Source organism: Bombina bombina, chromosome 2 (assembly GCF_027579735.1).
Source record: "Bombina bombina isolate aBomBom1 chromosome 2, aBomBom1.pri, whole genome shotgun sequence".
Lineage (NCBI taxonomy): Eukaryota > Metazoa > Chordata > Amphibia > Anura > Bombinatoridae > Bombina > Bombina bombina.
The window spans coordinates 36,756,333-36,778,450 of NC_069500.1; the positions used below are offsets into that span (position 1 = coordinate 36,756,333).

The 22,118-nt window shown below is 42.2% G+C and overlaps 1 protein-coding gene across 1 annotated transcript in view; it reads left to right on the forward strand.

Moving 5' to 3' along the window:
* Positions 1–22,118, forward strand: part of UNC13B (unc-13 homolog B) — a gene marked incomplete in the record, with an annotated part of 1,551,453 nt that overhangs the window by 1,072,120 nt on the left and 457,215 nt on the right. Inside the window, 1 exon segment of the mRNA XM_053701016.1 lies at positions 20,618–20,733. Coding sequence (XP_053556991.1) covers positions 20,618–20,733 — 116 coding nt within the window.

The following is a 22,118-nucleotide window of genomic DNA, read 5'->3' on the forward strand; positions in this document are numbered from 1 at the left end:
AACTAACGGCTAAGAATTCTGGATTCGCCATCCAGGCGCGTAGGGCGCTATGGCTTAAATCTTGGTCAGCTGACGTGACTTCAAAGTCTAAGTTACTTAACATTCCCTTCAAGGGGCAGACCCTATTCGGGCCTGGTTTGAAGGAAATTATTGCTGACATTACTGGAGGTAAGGGTCATACCCTTCCTCAGGACAGGGCCAAATCAAAGGCCAAACAGTCTAATTTTCGTGCCTTTCGAAACTTCAAGGCAGATGCAGCATCAACTTCCTCTGCTACAAAACAAGAGGGAACTTTTGCTCAATCCAAGCCGGGCTGGAAACCAAACCAGTCCTGGAACAAAGGCAAGCAAGCTAGAAAGCCTGCTGCTGCCTCTAAGACAGCATGAAGGAACGGCCCCCTATCCGGTAACGGATCTAGTAGGGGGCAGACTTTCTCTCTTCGCCCAGGCGTGGGCAAGAGATGTTCAGGATCCCTGGGCGTTGGAGATCATATCTCAGGAATTTCTTCTGGACTTCAAAGCTTCCCCTCCTCAAGGGAGATTTCACCTTTCGAGATTTTCTGTAAACCAGATAAAGAAAGAGGCATTCTTACGCTGTGTGCAAGACCTCCTAGTTATGGGAGTGATCTGTCCAGTTCCACAGACGGAACAGGGACAGGGTTTTTATTCAAATCTGTTTGTGGTTCCCAAAAAAGAGGGAACCTTCAGACCCATTTTGGATCTAAAGATCTTAAACAAATTCCTCAGAGTTCCATCGTTCAAAATGGAAACTATTCGGACCATCCTACCTATGATCCAGGAGGGTCAGTACATGACAACAGTGGATTTGAAGGATGCTTACCTTTACATACCGATTCACAAAGATCATCATCGGTTCCTAAGGTTTGCCTTTCTGGACAGTCATTACCAATTTGTGGCTCTTCCCTTCGGGTTAGCTACAGCTCCAAGAATCTTTACAAAGGTTCTGGGATCGCTTCTGGCGGTCCTAAGACCGCGAGGTATATCAGTGGCCCCTTATCTGGACGACATCCTGATACAGGCGTCAAGCTTTCAGATTGCCAAGTCACATACGGACATAGTTCTGGCATTTCTCAGGTCACATGGGTGGAAGGTGAACGAGGAAAAGAGTTCTCTGTCCCCACTCACAAGAGTCTCCTTCCTAGGGACTCTGATAGATTCTGTAGAAATGAAGATTTACCTGACAGAATCCAGGTTATCAAAGCTTCTAAGATCTTGCCGTGTTCTTCATTCTATTCCGCGCCCTTCGGTGGCTCAGTGTATGGAAGTAATCGGCTTGATGGTAGCGGCGATGGACATAGTGCCATTTGCGCGCCTACATCTCAGACCGCTGCAACTATGCATGCTCAGTCAGTGGAATGGGGATTACACAGATTTGTCCCCTCTGCTAAATCTGGATCAAGAGACCAGCGATTCTCTTCTCTGGTGGCTATCTCGGGTCCATCTGTCCAAAGGTATGACCTTTCGCTGGCCAGATTGGACAATTGTAACAACAGATGCCAGCCTTCTAGGTTGGGGTGCAGTCTGAAACTCCCTGAAGGCTCAGGGATCGTGGACTCAGGAGGAGAAACTCCTCCCAATAAATATTCTGGAGTTAAGAGCAATATTCAATGCTCTTCTAGCTTGGCCTCAGTTAGCAACCCTGAGGTTCATCAGATTTCAGTCAGACAACATCACGACTGTGGCTTACATCAACCATCAAGGGGGAACCAGGAGTTCCCTAGCGATGTTAGAAGTCTCCAAGATAATTCGCTGGGCAGAGACTCACTATTGCCACCTATCAGCAATCCATATCCCAGGTGTAGAGAACTGGGAGGCGGATTTTCTAAGTCGTCAGACTTTTCATCCGGGGGAGTGGGAACTCCATCCGGAGGTGTTTGCTCAATTGGTTCATCATTGGGGCAAACCAGAACTGGATCTCATGGCGTCTCGCCAGAACGCCAAGCTTCCTTGTTACGGATCCAGGTCCAGGGACCCAGAAGCGGCACTGATAGATGCTCTAGCAGCGCCTTGGTTCTTCAACCTGGCTTATGTGTTTCCACCGTTTCCTCTGCTCCCTCGACTGATTGCCAAAATCAAACAGGAGAGAGCATCGGTGATCTTGATAGCACCTGCGTGGCCACGCAGGACCTGGTATGCAGACCTAGTGGACATGTCATCCTTTCCACCATGGACCCTGCCTCTGAGACAAGACCTTCTACTACAAGGTCCTTTCAATCATCCGAATCTAATTTCTCTGAGACTGACTGCATGGAGATTGAACGCTTGATTTTATCAAAGCGTGGCTTCTTCGAGTCAGTCATTGATACCCTTATACAGGCACGAAAGCCTGTCACCAGGAAAATCTACCCTAAGATATGGCGTAAATTCCTTTATTGGTGTGAATCCAAGAATTACTCATGGAGTAAGGTTAGGATTCCTAGGATATTGTCCTTTCTCCAAGAGCGTTTGGAAAAAGGATTATCAGCTAGTTCTTTAAAGGGACAGATTTCTGCTCTGTCTATTCTTTTGCACAAGCGCCTGGCAGAAGTTCCAGACGTTCAAGCTTTTTGTCAGGCTTTGGTTAGAATTAAGCCTGTGTTTAAACCTGTTGCTCCCCCATGGAGCTTAAACTTGGTTCTTAAAGTTCTTCAAGGGGTTCCGTTTGAGCCCCTTCATTTCATTGATATCAAACTTTTATCTTGGAAAGTTCTGTTTTTGATGGCTATTTCCTCGGCTCGGAGAGTCTCTGAGTTATCTGCTTTACAATGTGATTCTCCTTATCTGATTTTCCATTCAGATAAAGTAGTTCTGCGTACAAAACCTGGGTTTTTACCTAAGGTGGTTTCTAACAAGAATATCAATCAAGAGATTGTTGTTTCATCATTGTGTCCTAATCCTTCTTCAAATAAGGAACGACTTTTACATAATCTGGACGTGGTCCGTGCTTTAAAGTTTTACTTACAAGCTACTAAAGATTTTCGCCAAACATCTACACTGTTTGTGGTTTACTCTGGACAGAGGAGAGGTCAAAAGGCTTCGGAGCGTAATACGCTTAGCCTATGAGACTGATGGACAGCAGCCCCCTGAAAGGATTACAGCTTATTCTACTAGAGCTGTGGCTTCCACCTGGGCCTTTAAAAATGAGGCTTCTGTTGAACAGATTTGCAAGGCTGCGACTTGGTCTGCGCTTCATACCTTTTCAAAATTTTACAAATTTGATACTTTTGCTTCTTCGGAGGCTATTTTTGGGAGAAAGGTTCTACAGGCAGTGGTTCCTTCCATTTAAGCCTGCCTTGTCCCTCCCTTCATCCGTGTACTTTAGCTTTGGTATTGGTATCCCACAAGTAATGGATGATCCGTGGACTGGATACACCTTACAAGAGAAAACATAATTTATGCTTACCTGATAAATTTATTTCTCTTGTGGTGTATCCAGTCCACGGCCCGCCCTGTCTTTTTTAAGGCAGGTCTAAATTTTAATTTAAACTACAGTCACCACTACACCCTATGGTTTCTCCTTTCTCGGCTTGTTTCGGTCGAATGACTGGATATGGCAGTTAGGGGAGGAGCTATATAGCAGCTCTGCTGTGGGTGATCCTCTTGCAACTTCCTGTTGGGAAGGAGAATATCCCACAAGTAATGGATTATCCGTGGACTGGATACACCACAAGAGAAATAAATTTATCAGGTAAGCATAAATTATGTTTTTTCCTGAGATCAGTTTTCTGCCTAGGACATAAATCAAACTGCAAGCCCTGGCTTAAAGGGATGTGAATACCAAATTTTTCTTTCATGATTCAGATAGAACATGCAATTTAAACAATTTTCTAATTTACTTCTATTAACAATTTTTCTTCATTCTCTTGGTATCTTTTTTTTTTTAAAAGCAGGAATGCAAGCTTAGGAGCCGGCCCATTTTTTTGTTCAGCACCTGGGTAGCGCTTGCTGAATGGTGGCTAAATGTATCCAGGATGCTGAACTAAAAGTGGGACCGCTCCTAAGCTTACATTCCTGCTTTTTTTTAAAAAAAAAAGATAGCAAGAGTATGTAAAAAAATTGATAATAGGAGTAAATTAGAAAGTTGCTTAAAACTGCTGCTCTGTCTGAATCATGAAAGAATAAACGTGAGTTTCATATCCCTTTAAGTTATAGGATACCCTATAATTTGTGTTATGTATATACATACACTTATAAGCAATCCCATTGTGACGACATGAGGATTATTTTATACCAAATAGGACATTTCTGTCATATTTGGTCACCCAGTAACATAAAAGTGATTAAACCTGTCTTAAGATATCCTACAGTCTCAACACTTGACCTCAGGTCTGTGTCTTGATAGAGGACCATTGAATCTGGAGAAAGGAAGAAGCAACAAGTTGCCTATAGTTTTCACTTTTTTACCCACAAAGGCCTAGCTCTCTGAATACAGGATCCATAGAAATAATAGTTAGATTTTCCTTAATATTGCAAACGTGTACTCCAAACTATATTTGGCAGGTTTTGAGTCCTGTTATGCCTTTGTGTCCTCTTACAAGAATTATAATTCAACAAAGACCCCCTTGGTATTTCATCTACCTCCTTTTTAGTCCCTTATCTTTCTTTTTCAAAAATGTTTCAACACTTCCAACAGTGACCACTTGGTGTATTTCTTATTATAGAAGACTAGCTGTTGCTCGCGGCTTCACTCACGTTGATTTTGTGATTTGTAAAAAAATAGTGAAAAGCAAGACCGCTCACGACGACGTGTACCCTCACGTGTGTGCCCGTTTGGGTTGCACATTCACTGACATGAACTTCTTGAGTTTTCGTTAATTCTCTGTGTTTCTTGTAATCTATATACCAATGTTGGTGTCTATAACATCTTTGTTTTTTGAGATATAAGTATCCTCATAAATCACCCCCCCCACTTTTGACCCCCCTTAACTGTTTTTTGGGAAATGTTAAAACTCATTTCTTTATTTTTAATGGAGAATGTAAATACCAATTTTCGTGTCTGTAACATCTTTGGTTTTTGAGATATAGGTATCCCCATAAATCCCCCCCCCCTTTTTTTGACCACCCAGTAGTGGATTTTCGGGAAATAGTAAAACATGTGTTTCTTTGTTTTTAAAGGAGAATGTAAATACCAATTTTCACTTCTGTAACATCTTTGGTTTTTGAGATTTGGGTTTCCTCATAAATCACCCAACCCTTTTTGATCCCCCTTAAGTGGATTTTTTGAAATTTTAATTCATGTGTCACTTTATTTTTTACAGGAGAATGTAAATACCAATTTTCACGTCTGTAACATGTTTGGTTTTTGAGATATAGGTATTCTAATAAATCAGCCACCACAACCTTTTTGACCACCCTTAAGTGGATTTTGGGGAAATGGTAAAACATTTGTTTCTTTATTTTTCAAGGAGAATCTAAATATCAATTTTCACGTCTCTAACATCTTTGCTTTTTCAAGATATAGGTATCCTCATTAATTAGCCCCCCCCCTTAAAGTGAAGGTAAATTTTAATGCTTAAGTCCCTGGTTTTTAAAAAATCGATTAAAAAGGCACTTTAATTCATCAAAATTTACATTTCACTCCTGTTGTGAAAAAAGTCTTACCTTTTAATCTTGGCAGCAGCTCCAGCTTCCTCCGCCCGTCGCAAAGCCTCTTCCTGGGTCTAAAATGAGGAATCTGGCTTCCTCCAATCACAGCGTTGAATCAGACACTGATTCCCCTGGGGGGGGAAGCCGTGATTGGAGGATGACCTATCCATCATTTCTGACGTCAGAAATGGCTTTGCGATGACCGGTTGAAGCTGGAGCTGCTGTCAAGTTTAAAAGGTAAGTATTTCTCTTGTAAGATGTATCGAGTCCACGGATTCATCCTTTACTTGTGGCAAAGAGAGCACACAGCAGAGCTGTCCATATTGCTCCCCCTCTAGCTCCACCCCCCAGTCATTCTCTTTGCCGGCTCTAAGCAATCGGAAGGGTAAAGTGAATGTGGTGTTAGAATTGTAGTTTTTATTTTCTACAAGCAAGAGTTTGTTATTTTAAATGGTACCGGTGTGTACTATTTACTCTAGCAGAAAGGGGATGAAGATTTCTGCAGGGAGGAAGATGATTTTAGCATGTTGTAACTAAAATCCACTGCTGTTCCCACACAGGACTGAGGAGTACAAGAGAACTTCAGTTGGGGGGAACGGTTTGCAGGTTAGGCTGCAATAAGGTATGTTCAGTCATTTATTTCTAGACAAGACTGTGATAATGCTAGAAAAGACTCTTAATATCCCCATGAGGGAAGGGTAAGCTGTATTCAGAGACTAAGTATGGAATTTCAAGCTTACATAACAGGGCTAGTTTATGCTGGTTGACACTACTTCAGGGCAAATTATCGTTTTTTGAGACACTTTGAAGGTTCCTTTGGGTTTCTTTCAGGGGTTATTACCCACATGGCTATTACTAAAACACTTGGGAGTGTTTCTTTAGGCCTCACAAGCACCGGAGTGAGGTGGGAGGGGCCTAATTTCGCGCCTCTGATGCGCAGTTATTTTGACTAGAAGTTCAGGCTGTTTCACATGGAGGGTCATGCTGCAGTTTGAGGGCCTATAAGAAGCTTTTTCCCCACAAATTTGGTCCTAAAGGTGCAGGTAGGGCCACAGCAGAGCTGTGGCAAGGTGCTGAAGTTTCTTTAACCGTTTTTTTTTTACTACTGTTGATCCGGTTTGGGCATTAAGGGGTTAATCGTTTATATTGCTAGTGGTGCAATCTTACTAATGCTTTAGGTACATACTGTAAAAATTTCGAAAAGTTTGCTGCAATTTTTCACTGTTTTTGCAAGATTGTGTGCCTTTTTTATTTCTTAAAGGCACAGTACCGTTTTTTTCAAAGTGTGTTTTTATTTGATTAAAGTGATTTCCAAGCCTGTTTATATTACTACTAGTCTGTTAAACATGTCTGACACCAAGGAAAGTCCTTGTTCAATGTGTTTAGAAGCCATGGTGGAACCCCCTCTCAGAATGTGTCCCACTTGTACTGATATGTCTATACACTTTAAAGAACATATTGTTGCACTTAAAAATGTGGCCCAAGATTATTCTCAGACAGAAGGTAACGAGGTTAGCCCGTCAACCTCTTCCCAAGTGTCACAACCAGTTACGCCCGCTCAAGCGACGCCTAGCACCTCTAGTGCGTCTAACTCTTTTACCTTGCAAGACTTGGCGGCAGTTATGGATAATACCCTCTCAGTGTTCTTATCTGAACTGCCCGTGTTACCTGCAAAGCGTGATAGCTCTGTTTTAAGAACAGATAATGAGCATTCTGACGCTTTAGTAGCCGTATCCGATATACCTTCACAACACTCTGAAGTGGGGGCGAGGGATGTGCTGTCTGAGGGAGAAATTTCCGATTCAGGAAAGGTTTCTCCTCAGACAGATTCAGATACGTTGGCTTTTAAATTTAAACTAGAACACCTCCGCTTATTGCTCAGGGAGGTATTAGTTACTCTGGATGACTGCGACCCTATGGTGGTTCCAGAGAAATTGCGTAAAATGGACAAGTACCTAGAAGTTCCTGTTTACTGATGTGTTCCCGGTCCCTAAGAGGATTGCGGATATCGTTACTAGGGAGTGGGATAAACCAGGTATTCCCTTCGTTCCTCCTCCTGTTTTTAAGAAAATGTTCCCCATACCTAACCCCATACGGGACTCATGGCAGACGGTCCCTAAGGTGGAGGGGGCTGTTTCTTCACTTGCTAAACGCACAACTATACCTGTAGAAGACATTTGTGCTTTCAAAGACCCTATGGATAAAAAATTAGAGGGTTTACTTAAGAAAATTTTTGTTCAACAAGGTTTTCTTCTCCAACCTATTGCGTGCATTGTTCCTGTAACCACTGCAGCTGCTTTCTGGTTCGAGGCGCTGGAAGATGCGCTCCAGACGGAGACCTCATATGAGGATATTATGGACAGAATTAAGGCTCTTAAGCTGGCTAATTATTTTATCACAGATGCCGCTTTCCAACTAGCTAAGTTAGCGGCAAAAAATTCAGGTTTCGCCATTTTGGCGCGCAGGGCGCTATGGCTAAAGTCCAGGTCGGCCGATGTGTCGTCAAAATCCAAACTATTGAACGTCCCTTTCAAAGGAAAGACCCTCTTCGGGCCTGAATTGAAAGAGATTATTTCAGAAATCACTGGGGGAAAAGGCCATGCTCTCCCCCAGGACAAGTCCTTCAAGAAAAAGAATAAACAAAATAATTTTCGTTCCTTTCGGAATTTCAGGAGCAGTCTCGCTTCATCCTCCACTGCTGCAAAGCAAGAGGCTAACACTTCACAACCCAGGGCAGCCTGGAAACCTTACCAGGGCTGGAACAAGGGTAAACAGGCCAAGAAGCCTGCAGCTGCCTCCAAGACAGCATGATGGGGTAGCCCCAGATCCGGGACAGGATCTAGTAGGGGGCAAACTCTCTCTCTTCGCTCAGGCCTGGTCAAGAGAGGTACACGATCCCTGGGCCTTAGAGATTGTATCCCAGGGATATCTTCTAGAATTCAAGGACTCCCCTCCAAGGGGAAGGTTCCACATTTCTCATCTGTCTTCAGACCAGACAAAGAAAGAGGCGTTCTTACGCTGTGTAGAAGACCTACATACAATGGGAGTGATCCACCCAGTTCCAATTGCGGAACAAGGGCTGGGGTTTTACTCAAACCTGTTTGTGGTTCCAAAGAAAGAAGGAACTTTCAGACCAATCCTGGATCTAAAAATTCTAAACAAATTCCTCAGAGTCCCATCATTCAAGATGGAGACCATTCGGACAATCTTACCAATGATCCAGGAGGGTCAATATATGACCACCGTGGATTTAAAGGATGCGTATCTGCACATTCCTATCCACAAAGATCATCACCAGTTTCTCAGGTTCGCTTTTCTAGACAAGCATTAACAGTTTGTGGCTCTTCCTTTCGGGTTGGCCACTGCTCCCAGAATTTTCACAAAGGTGCTAGGGTACCTCCTGGCGGTTCTAAGACCACGGGGCATAGCAGTGGTGCCTTATCTAGACGACATCTTAATTCAGGTGTCGACTTTCCAATGAGCCAAGTCTCACACAGAAATTGTATTGGCCTTTCTGAGGTCTCACGGGTGGAAGGTGAACATCAAAAAGAGTTCTCTCTCCCCCTCACAAGAGTTTCCTTCCTAGGAACTATAATAGACTCGGTAGAAATGAAAATATTTCTGACAGAGGTCAGAAAGTTAAAACTCTTAACCACTTGCCGAGCCCTTCATGCCATTCCTCTGCCCTCTGTAGCTCTGTGCATGGAGACAATCGGGCTAATGGTAGCGGCAATGGACATAGTCCCTTTTGCACGGATACACCTCAGACCACTGCAACTATGCATGCTCAAACAGTGGAATGGGGATTATGTAGATTTGTCTCCTCAAATACAGCTGGACCAGGGGACCAGAGATTCTCTTCTCTGGTGGTGGTCTCAGGATCACCTGTCTCAGGGAATGTGTTTCCGCAGACCAGAGTGGATCATCGTAACGACCGACGCCAGTCTGTTGGGCTGGGGCGCAGTCTGGGACTCCCTGAAAGCTCAGGGTTTATGGTCTTGGGAAGAAGCTCTTCTCCCGATAAACATTCTGGAATTGAGGGCGATATTCAACGCTCTCCAGGCATGGCCTCAGCTAGCTGCGGCCAAATTCATCAGATTTCAGTCGGACAACATCACGACTGTAGCTTACGTCAATCATCAAGGGGGAACAAGGAGTTCCCTAGCAATGACGGAAGTAACCAAAATAATCTTGTGGGCGGAGGATCACTCCTGCCATCTCTCAGCAATTCACATCCCAGGAGTAGACAACTGGGAGGCGGATTTTCTAAGTCGTCAGACTTTTCACCCGGGGGAGTGGGAACTCCACCCGGAGGTATTTGCCCATCGGTGCTGATAGATGCTCTAGCAGCGCCTTGGTCCTTCAATCTGGCCTATGTTTTTCCACCGTTTCCTCTCCTTCCTCGTCTGGTTGCCAGAATCAAGCAGGAGAGGGCTTCGGTGATTCTAATAGCGCCTGCGTGGCCACGCAGGACCTGGTATGCAGACCTAGTGGACATGTCGTCTGTTCCACCATGGACACTACCAATGAGGCAGGACCTTCTAATACAAGGTCCTTTCAAACATACAAATCTAATTTCTCTGCGTCTGACTGCTTGGAGATTGAACGCCTAATTCTATCAAAGCGTGGTTTCTCTGAGTCGGTTATTGATACCCTGATTCAGGCTAGAAAGCCTGTCACCAGGAAAATCTACCATAAGATTTGGCTAAATATATCTTTTTTGATGCGAATCCAAGGGTTACTCATGGAGTAAGATTAGGATTCCCAGGATATTGTCCTTTCTCCAAGAAGGATTGGAGAAAGGATTATCAGCTAGTTCCTTAAAAGGACAGATATCTGCTTTGTCTATTCTTTTACAGAAACGTCTGGCAGAGGTACCAGACGTTCAAGCGTTTAGTCAGGCTTTAGTCAGAATCAAGCCTGTTTATAGACCTGTGGCTCCGCCATGGAGTCTGAATTTAGTTCTTTTAGTTCTGCAAGAGTTCCGTTTGAACCTTTACATTCCATAGATATTAAACTTTTATCTTGGAAAGTTTTGTTTTTGGTAGCTATCTCTTCTGCTCGAAGAGTTTCAGAGTTATCTGCTTTACAGTGTGATTCACCTTACCTGGTTTTCCATGCAGATAAGGTATTTTTGCGTACCAAACCCAGTTTTCTTCCTAAGGTTGTGTCCAATAAGAATATTAATCAGGAAATTGTTGTTCCTTCTCTGTGTCCTAATCCTTCTTCGAAGAAGGAACGTCTGTTACACAATCTTGATGTGGTTCGTGCTTTAAAGTTCTATTTACAAGCAACTAAGGATTTCCGACAAACAACTTCATTGTTTATCTATTCTGGTAAGAGGAGAGGTCAGAAGGCGACTGCTACCTCTCTTTCCTTTTGGCTGAAAAGCATCATCTGTTTGGCCTATGAGACTGCTGGCCAGTAGCCTCCCGAAACAATTACTGCTCATTCTACCAGAGCAGTGGCTTCCACATGGGCTTTTAAAAACGAGGGTTCTGTTCAACAGATTTGCAAGGCAGCGACTTGGTCTTCGCTGCATACTTTTTCCAAATTTTACAAATTCGATACTTTTGCTTCTTCGGAGGCTATTTTTGGGAGAAAGGTTTTACAAGCAATGGTGCCTTCAGTTTAAGGTACCTGTCTTGTTCCCTCCCTTCATCCGTGTCCTAAAGCTTTGGTATTGGTATCCCACAAGTAAAGGATGAGTCCGTGGACTCGATACATCTTACAAGAGAAAACAGAATTTATGCTTACCTGATAAATTACTTTCTCTTGTGATGTATCGAGTCCACGGCCCGCACTGGCTATTAAGTCAGGTAGTTTTTTGCCTAAACTACAGTCACCACTGCACCTTATGGTTTCTCCTTTTTCTTCCTAACCTTCGGTCGAATGACTGGGGGGTGGAGCTAGAGGGGGAGCTATATGGACAGCTCTGCTGTGTGCTCTCTTTGCCACTTCCTGTTGGGAAGGAGAATATCCCACAAGTAAAGGATGAATCCGTGGACTCGATACATCACAAGACAAAGTAATTTATCAGGTAAGCATAAATTCTGTTTTTTTCACAACAGGAGGAAAATGTAAATTTTGATGAATTAAAGTGACCCTTTTTTAAACGAATTTTTAAAAACCGGCACTATAGCATCAAAATTTACATTCACTTTAAGTGGATTTTGGGGAAATGGAAAATCGCGTGTTTCTTTATTTTTCAAGGAGAATCTAAATACCAATTTTCACGTCCGTAACATCTTTGTTTTTTGAGATATAGGTATCCTGATTAATCAGCCCCCCACTTTTGACCCCCCTTAAGTGGATCTTGGGGAAATGGAAACACGTATTTCTTTATTTTTCAAGGAGAATCTAAATACCTATTTTCACGTCTGTAACATCGTCGTTTTTTGAGATATAGGTTTTCTTATAAATAAGCCCCCCCCCCTTTTTGACCCCCCTTTTTGACCCCCCTTAAGTGGATTTTGGGGAAATATTAAAACTTGTGTTTCTTTATTTTTCAAGGAGAATCTAAATACCAATTTTCACGTCTGTAACATCGTTGGTTTTTGAGGTATAGGTAGCCTCATGAAAAAATGCACCCCCCTTTTTCACCACCGTAAGGACGGAATTTCCAAAAATCCTTCCTTAGTGGGTGCCTACGCCATCAAAACAACGTACCTTCCAAATTTCACATTCCTAGGTTAAACAGTTTGAGCTGGGTGTTGATGAGTCAGTCAGTCAGGACTTCTTTTATATATATTTGAGACAGAAAATATTTATTAATCTAAATTAGTCCCGCACAGATTTTAGAATGGAATGTCTTTGGAGCCGTAATTTTTCATACAGTCCGCAGTACTGGTTCCTGGGTGCCAAAAAACGGCAGCTCGTCTGGTATGGAGCAATCCCCTGTAGAGTGAGGTCCCTCCCGAGTGTCTGGAAAAGTGTAGTAATACGTTTTTTTATATATAGATACACATATAAGAATAAGAAATATCCGCACTCACTTGGTTTTACCTCATTCACTATGAGGTATTTTATCTGCACAGAGTTAGTAGATGTTTACTCCTTGGTCCAAGCCCTCCAGAACTTCTTGAATGGCCCAGTAGTTTCCGGATCCTTAGAGATGATATCCCATCTCAGCCTTGTGCCCACTCCAGAACAATCTCAAAGCAGACCCAAATTCACAGGGTGGATAAACCTAGTATCTGTACCAATCACAGGATCCAGTTCAAACACAGCCTGAAGAAGGTGTCACTTTGAAGTTAGCCGACTATTATTAAAACTTTACAAATGTCACCATCTTGGATTTCCGGGAAACAGGGAAGAGAATAAGATTCCGGCTTCTCCCTGATCACATGTGGGCACAAGGCTGAGATGGGACATCATCTCTAAGGATCTGGAAACTACTGGGCCATTCAAGAAGTTCTGGAGGGCTTGGGCCAAGGAGTAAACTTCTACTAACACTGTGCAAATAAAATAGCTCATAGTGAATGAGGTAAAACCAAGTGAGTGCGGATATTTCTTCTTATATGTGTATATATAAAAAAACGTATTACACTAGGAGTGCCTCTGTGCGCTTGTCTATCTCTACACTTTTCCATATATATATAAAAAATAAGAAAATAAGATAAATTATGTATTTTTTTCTTCTCCCTGGACATAGACCAGAGAGCTTTAAAACCTTTCATTGTTAAATGTATTATATCTGCTATGATATAGGTTTTGTATTATTTGATGCTAAACTTGTGTAAATGATGGGAGTTCAATGTGTTAATAACAGTTGGCTAAATAACAAGTTGCGCACTGACTGCAGTGCGCGTTCGGTATGTTTTTTTTTTAGGCTTCCTCAAGGGTCTTCAGCCTCGCTAGCCTCAGCAGATGATTTAATAACAAAAGGACTGGTGAAGCTAGCGAGGATGAAGACCCTCGAGGGAGCCTAAAGAAAAAACATACCGGACGTGTGCTGCAGTCAGTGCGCAACTTGTTATCTCAGCGAGTGTTAGCAGCATTGTTCTTTGCTAGAGATCCAAAATTAGAAAATGTGTTTATGCGAGAATATAAATTAAGTTTCTCCATATACAAAGCAGCTGCATATTACGCTATATAATAGAATAGGCACTCGTTTGTTTCACCTGTTTCTTCTGTTAAGTGTGATCAGTCCACGGGTCATCATTACTTCTGGGATATTAACTGCTCCCCTACAGGAAGTGCAAGAGGATTCACCCAGCAGAGCTGCATATAGCTCCTCCCCTCTACGTCACTCCCAGTCATTCTCTTGCACCCAGCAACTAGATAGGTCGTGTGAGAGGACTATGGTGATTATACTTAGTTTTATATCTTCAATCAAAAGTTTGTTATTTTAAAATAGCACCGGAGTGTGTTATTACCTCTCTGGCAGAGTTTGAGGAAGAATCTACCAGAGTTTTGCTATGATTTTAGCCGGAGTAGTTAAGATCATATTGCTGTTCTCGGCCATCTGAGGAGTGAGGTACACTTCAGATCAGGGGACAGCGGGCAGATGAATCTGCATAGAGGTATGTAGCAGTTTTTATTTTCTGACAATGGAATTGATGAGAAAATCCTGCCATACCGATATAATGTCATGTATGTATACTTTACACTTCAGTATTCTGGGAGAATGGTACTTCACTAGAATTACACTGTAAGAAAGACATAAAGCTGTTTAATAACTAGAGATTATGTTTAACGTTTTTGCTGGAATGTAAAATCGTTTTCATTTGCTGAGGTACTGAGTGAATAAATGTTTGGGCACCATTTTTCCACTTGGCAGTTGCTTAAATCTGTTTTTTCTGTCAGTTTCTGTTCTCCCTCACTGCTGTGTGTGTGGGGGAGGGGCGCTTTTACTATGCATCAAATATTTCAGTCAGCAACTCATTGTATTCCCTGCATGATCTGGTTCATCTCTACAGAGCTCAGGGGTCTTCAAAACTTATTTTGAAGGAGGTAATTTCTCTCAGCAGAGCTGTGAGAATTATAGTTTGACTGAAATAAAAACTTTTATTCTGTAATTTGTTTCCTGCTTTCAGAAATTGTTATCTTTGCTAATGGGATTAAACCTTTGCTAAAGTTGTGTTGTTTACAAGGATTGAGGCTATAACTGTTTCAATTTATTAATTTTTAACTGTCATAGATCTTCTGTGCTTCTTAAAGGCACAGTACGTTTTAATATTATTCTATTTGAATTGTATTTCCAAGTTGCAAGTTTATTTGCTAGTGTGTTAAACATGTCTGATTCAGAAGATGATACAGACTGGATTCAGATATTTCAAATTTTAAATTTAAACTGGAAAACCTCCGTGTATTACTAGGGGAGGTGTTAGCGGCTCTGAATGATTGTAACACAGTTGCAATACCAGAGAAAATGTGTAGGTTGGATAAATATTTTGCGGTACCGACGAGTACTGAGGTTTTTCCTATACCTAAGAGACTTACTGAAATTGTTACTAAGGAGTGGGATAGACCCGGTGTGCCGTTCTCACCCCCTCCGATATTTAGAAAAATGTTTCCAATAGACGCCACCACAAGGGACTTATGGCAAACGGTCCCTAAGGTGGAGGGAGCAGTTTCTACTTTAGCTAAGCGTACCACTATCCCGGTGGAGGATAGCTGTGCTTTTTCAGATCCAATGGATAAAAAGTTAGAGGGTTACCTTAAGAAAATGTTTGTTCAACAAGGTTTTATATTGCAACCCCTTGCATGCATTGCGCCGATCACGGCTGCAGCGGCATTCTGGATTGAGTCTCTGGAAGAGAACATTGGTTCAGCTACTCTGGACGACATTACGGACAGGCTTAGAGTCCTTAAACTAGCTAATTCATTCATTTCGGAGGCCGTAGTACATCTTACTAAACTTACGGCGAAGAATTCAGGATTCGCCATTCAGGCACGCAGGGCGCTGTGGCTAAAATCCTGGTCAGCTGATGTTACTTCTAAGTCTAAATAGCTTAATATACCTTTCAAAGGGCAGACCTTATTCGGGCCCGGGTTGAAAGAGATTATCGCTGACATTACAGGAGGTAAAGGCCATGCCCTGCCTCAGGACAAAGCCAAAGCCAAGACTAGACAGTCTAGTTTTCGTTCCTTTCGTAATTTCAAAGCAGGAGCAGCATCAACTTCCTCTGCACCAAAACAGGAAGGAGCTGTTGCTCGCTACAGACAAGGCTGGAAACCTAACCAGTCCTGGAACAAGGGCAAGCAGACTAGGAAACCTGCTGCTGCCCCCAAAACAGCATGAATTGAGGGCCCCCGATCCGGGATCGGATCTAGTGGGGGGCAGACTTTCTCTCTTCGCCCAGGCTTGGGCAAGAGATGTTCAGGATCCCTGGGCGCTAGAGATAATATCTCAGGGATACCTTCTGGACTTCAAATACTCTCCTCCAAGAGAGAGATTTCATCTGTCAAGATTGTCAACAATCCAGACAAAGAAAGAGGCTTTTCTACGCTGCGTACAAGAGCTCTTGTTAATGGGAGTAATCCATCCAGTTCCACGATCGGAACAGGGACAGGGGTTTTACTCAAATCTGTTTGTGGTTCCCAAAAAAGAGGGAACTTTCAGACCAATCCTGGACTTAAAGATCCTAAACAAATTCCTAAGAGTTCCATCGTTCAAGATGGAGACTATTCGGACAATTTTACCTATGATCCAAGAGGGTCAGTACATGACCACTGTAGATTTAAAAGATGCTTACCTGCACATACCGATTCACAAAGATCATTACCGGTACCTAAGGTTTGCCTTCCTAGACAGGCATTACCAGTTTGTGGCTCTTCCATTCGGATTGGCTACAGCGCCAAGAATCTTCACAAAGGTTCTGGGTGCTCTTCTGGCGGTACTAAGACCGCGGGGAATCTCGGTAGCTCCATACCTAGACGACATTCTGATACAAGCTTCAAGCTTTCAAACTGCCAAATCTCATACAGAGTTAGTGCTGGCATTTCTAAGGTCACATGGATGGAAGGTGAACGAAAAGAAAAGTTCACTCGTTCCACTCACAAGAGTTCCCTTCCTGGGGACTCTTATAGATTCTGTAGAAATGAAGATTTACCTGACAGAGGACAGGCTATCAAGACTTCAAAGTGCTTGCCGCACTCTTCATTCCATTCAACACCCGTCAGTGGCTCAATGTATGGAGGTAATCGGCTTAATGGTAGCGGCAATGGACATGGTACCCTTTGCACGCTTACACCTCAGACCACTGCAACTGTGCATGCTAGGTCAGTGGAATGGGGATTACTCAGACTTATCCCCTTCTCTGAATCTGGATCAAGAGACCAGAAATTCTCTTCTATGGTGGCTTTCTCGGCCACACCTGTCCAGGGGGATGCCATTCAGCAGACCAGACTGGACAATTGTAACAGACGCCAGCCTTCTAGGTTGGGGTGCCGTCTGGAATTCCCTGAAGGCTCAGGGACTATGGAGTCAGGAGGAGAGTCTCCTGCCAATAAACATTCTGGAATTGAGAGCAGTTCTCAATGCCCTCCTGGCTTGGCCCCAGTTGACAACTCGGGGGTTCATCAGGTTTCAGTCGGACAACATCACGACTGTAGCTTACATCAACCATCAGGGAGGGACAAGAAGCTCCCTAGCTATGATGGAAGTATCAAAGATAATTCGCTGGGCAGAGTCTCACTCTTGCCACCTGTCAGCAATCCACATCCCGGGAGTGGAGAACTGGGAGGCGGATTTCTTAAGTCGTCAGGCTTTTCATCCGGGGGAGTGGGAACTTCATCCGGAGGTCTTTGCCCAAATACTTCGACGTTGGGGCAAACCAGAGATAGATCTCATGGCGTCTCGACAGAACGCCAAGCTTCCTCGTTACGGGTCCAGATCCAGGGATCCAGGAGCAGTCCTGATAGATGCTCTGACAGCACCTTGGGACTTCAGGATGGCTTACGTGTTTCCACCCTTCCCGTTGCTTCCTCGATTGATAGCCAGAATCAAACAAGAGAGAGCATCAGTGATTCTAATAGCACCTGCGTGGCCACGCAGGACTTGGTATGCAGACCTGGTGGACATGTCATCCTGTCCGCCTTGGTCTCTACCTCTGAAACAGGACCTTCTGATACAGGGTCCCTTCAAACATCAAAATCTAACTTCTCTGAAGTTGACTGCTTGGAAATTGAACGCTTAATTTTATCAAGACGTGGGTTTTCTGAGTCAGTTATTAGTACCTTAATACAGACTAGGAAACCTGTTACCAGAAAGATTTACCATAAGATATGGCGTAAATACCTACATTGGTGTGAATCCAAAGGTTACTCTTGGAGTAAGGTTAGGATTCCTAGGATATTGTCTTTTCTACAAGAAGGTTTAGAAAAGGGTTTATCTGCTAGTTCATTAAAGGGACAGATCTCAGCTCTGTCCATTCTGTTACACAAACGTCTGTCAGAAGTTCCTGACGTCCAGGCTTTTTGTCAGGCTTTGGCCAGGATTAAGCCTGTGTTTAAAACTGTTGCTCCACCATGGAGTTTAAACCTTGTTCTTAATGTTTTACAGGGCGTTCCGTTTGAACCCCTTCATTCCATTGATATAAAGTTGTTATCTTGGAAAGTTCTATTTTTAATGGCTATTTCCTCGGCTCGAAGAGTCTCTGAATTATCAGCCTTACATTGTGATTCTCCTTATTTGATTTTTCATTCGGATAAGGTAGTCCTGCGTACTAAACCTGGGTTCTTACCTAAGGTAGTTACTAACAGGAATATCAATCAAGAGATTGTTGTTCCTTCTTTGTGCCCAAATCCTTCTTCAAAGAAGGAACGTCTACTGCACAACCTGGATGTAGTCCGGGCTCTAAAATTTTACTTGCAGGCAACTAAGGAATTCCGACAAACGTCTTCTCTGTTTGTCATTTACTCTGGGCAGAGGAGAGGTCAAAAAGCTTCCGCTACCTCTCTTTCTTTTTGGCTTCGTAGCATAATTCGTTTAGCTTATGAGACTGCTGGACAGCAGCCCCCTGAAAAAATTACAGCTCATTCTACTAGAGCTGTGGCTTCCACTTGGGCCTTCAAGAATGAGGCCTCTGTTGAACAGATTTGCAAGGCTGCAACTTGGTCTTCGCTTCATACTTTTTCCAAATTTTCCAAATTTGACACCTTTGCTTCATCGGAGGCTATTTTTGGGAGAAAGGTTCTTCAGGCAGTGGTTCCTTCTGTATAAAGAGTCTGCCTATCCCTCCCGTCATCCGTGTACTTTTGCTTTGGTATTGGTATCCCAGAAGTAATGATGACCCGTGGACTGATCACACTTAACAGAAGAAAACATAATTTATGCTTACCTGATAAATTCCTTTCTTCTGTAGTGTGATCAGTCCACGGCCCGCCCTGTTTTTAAGGCAGGTAAATATTTTTTAATTTATACTCCAGTCACCACTTCACCCTTGGCTTTTCCTTTCTCGTTGGTCCTTGGTCGAATGACTGGGAGTGACGTAGAGGGGAGGAGCTATATGCAGCTCTGCTGGGTGAATCCTCTTGCACTTCCTGTAGGGGAGCAGTTAATATCCCAGAAGTAATGATGACCCGTGGACTGATCACACTACAGAAGAAAGGAATTTATCAGGTAAGCATAAATTATGTTTTTTCTGCTCAAATTTTGTTTGTTTATTTTCTTTCTCATTTCCGTTACTTATAGTTCTTAGCTCAGCAAATCATTAAATAGACCCCTTATGCAAGCGGTGAAGGTAGATTATTGCTCTCAGGTTCCTACAGGAAGTGGAACTAAATAACCAATAAGGAGATTGTGTGGTTGCTGGAAATATGAATCTTTACACCATAAAGGCAAGCTGGGATCTCAGTACCCTTTTCCCCAATAATATCCAATTCACTTATTTAATTATTCATTATTATGTTTCTCAACTTCAGCACTCCAATACCAGCAGCTCTTATTTTATTAGTGGGTCCAAAATAACACACACAAAGCTGAGTTATCAATGAAATCAGGCCTGATGGTCCTCCTTGAGGTCTGTTGGGAAGAAATATAGGTTTCTTCCAGAACCAACAGCAGAGAGCTGTTCACAGAGGCCAATACAGTTAATTACATGGGAGTATACATTCCAATATAATTCCTGATTGGCAACCTAGTATTGCTGTGTATGAATATTACCCAAGTGGGCCAGATTACAAGTGTAAGTAAATTGTTTGCAGTCTAGCGAAACCTTATACGAGCTAACTTCAGGACTTTGGATATTGCAACTGCATTATCTTCTTCTCCCCTTAGACTTCAATGGAGTGCGCTTTAAAAAAAAACTAACACTTATCCCTTGTGCGGTAACCCGACAAAGCATTAGGCCTACAGCGCTAAACTTGAAGGACGTTATGCATATTTTACATACAAGAAAATGTTCTGTTTATTTTTAAATAAATATTTCTATATATGGTGATTTTTTGGGTAAATATATCTTTCAGGTAAAGCTCACTATAACTTTCTTCCAAATCTGCCAGGGTTCCAACGGTTCAAATATAGCAAAGCAATGGAAGCACTCACTGGCCCTTTCCAACTGTGTTTTTATTGTGATGTTTCGGAGACACTCTGAGGAAGTGGAGAGTGTTCCCGAAACATCACAATAAAAACACAGAGTTGAAAAAGACCAGTGAGTGCTTCCATTGCTTTGTTTTATATACTGTATTATATATATATATATATATATATATATATATATATATATATATATATATATATATATATATATTAGCGCTGCGGAATCTGTTGGCGCTCTATAAATACCTGATAATAATTATATATATATATATATATATATATATATATATATACTGTATATATATTCTGAATTCTAGTGTGCTTTGTCCAGAATAGCAACATTTAGAAACACATCTCAGTTCTTAAAGTAGGACTGAAATGACACTATTTTCTTGTATTACATTTTGTTTTGATCTGGATTACTGAGGATTCCCTTTGTTTATTTTGTTATACTTTTGTAGAAGCAGAATTTGCAATTTTATGATGATAAAGCTCTGGGTGATGCATTTCTGTATAACTAAAAGGTCTTGTTATGATCTTGTTTCAGAGAAACGAACAGATAAGTCTGCTGTATCTGGTGCTATTCGCTTGCAGATCAATGTTGAGATTAAAGGAGAGGAGAAAGTGGCGCCTTATCACGTTCAGTATACGTGTCTTCATGAGGTATTTGTTATTGATATTTTACTACATGTAAACAAGGTTATATACATCAACAAGGTATTTGGCGTATAAAATAGCATAGTGGATAAGAAGCCATTTTTAACATGGACAAAGAAGAAATGATATCAGTTTGCATCAATTTGCCATTGTTAGTAACTATATTGTACAATGATTGTGTTCTCTGTGTGTCAGTCATTTTATGCTGTTTTTGTTTGTTTTAGATTTGAAAATCCTTAATATAAAATAAATTAGTTAAAGGGAAATGTAGTGTAAACATGAAATGTTCATTAGAACGTGTTATTTCTTTCATAAGGCGGTGAGAGTCTATGAGCCTTGACATATGGTATTCATCTCCTGGCCACCAGGAGGAGGCAAAGATACATCAAACACCAAGAGCTTTTGAACACTCCACCTTATCTTTGCCTCTACAGGAGTAGGTGAAGAATTGAGGTGCTCCAGATTCTATGTTTAAATTATCCACCTCAGACAGCTGACATTGGACAGAGAGGTGTAATGAGTTCTGGATAGTGACACTATATTTCCCTATGAGATATAGTTACAACCCTGTCACAGGTATCGCAGGGGCCTGTCCCTTAGCCTCCTCCTGTTCAGTCATTGTTGTGCGCCTTGCACAACACTGGATGGGCTTCTCTGCGGATACAGTCTTCTCTGAAGCTGGTACACAAGGTAGGATGAGTGCTGTTTAGGTAAGTATAAAGCAGTTACATTTTACTATGTGTAGCATAGACAGGGGAGACACACGGTTACACACAGTCGTGAGACAGATTTTATATACACATTAGACTGTGTTTTTGTTAAATCAGGACCGCCATATACATGAGCTTATAGTAGCTCTTTAAAGTGTGAGTATGTGTCTTTGTATTATATCCCTCTGATTCATTGAGGTATTACACTATATCAGATCCACTGGGAATCCAGAGGGAATCGAAAGGTGGACTTTTGATTCATGTGACACACCATTTGGATTTCATTGGAATTAGAAAGACTCATTCTCGCGTATATACTTTGTTTGGATTTGGATCGCATTTATTTGTTCACTTTTTTGTATGTGATCTGTTTTTGTGCTTTTATTTGTATTTTGTTTGTGTTTTTATGCCTCTTATTCATGTGTATTGCTTCACATTTATCCTTGTACTATTTTTACTACTGATAGGGTGTTGGGAAAAAAATGCCTTTAGCGCTCTATCGCTGTAACTTTCTTATTTTTTTACAGCTTTACACAGTGCACTCCCCAGCTTTTAAAAGTGTTATTAGAGAGTTGGCTTAGTGAGTTGCTGTGTAGATTTGTGTGTGCTCTCTCACGGTTTTTTGACGGGCAATTTCTTAGGCGGCGCTATGTCCAACCAGCAGTGGTGCTGCTGTCATGG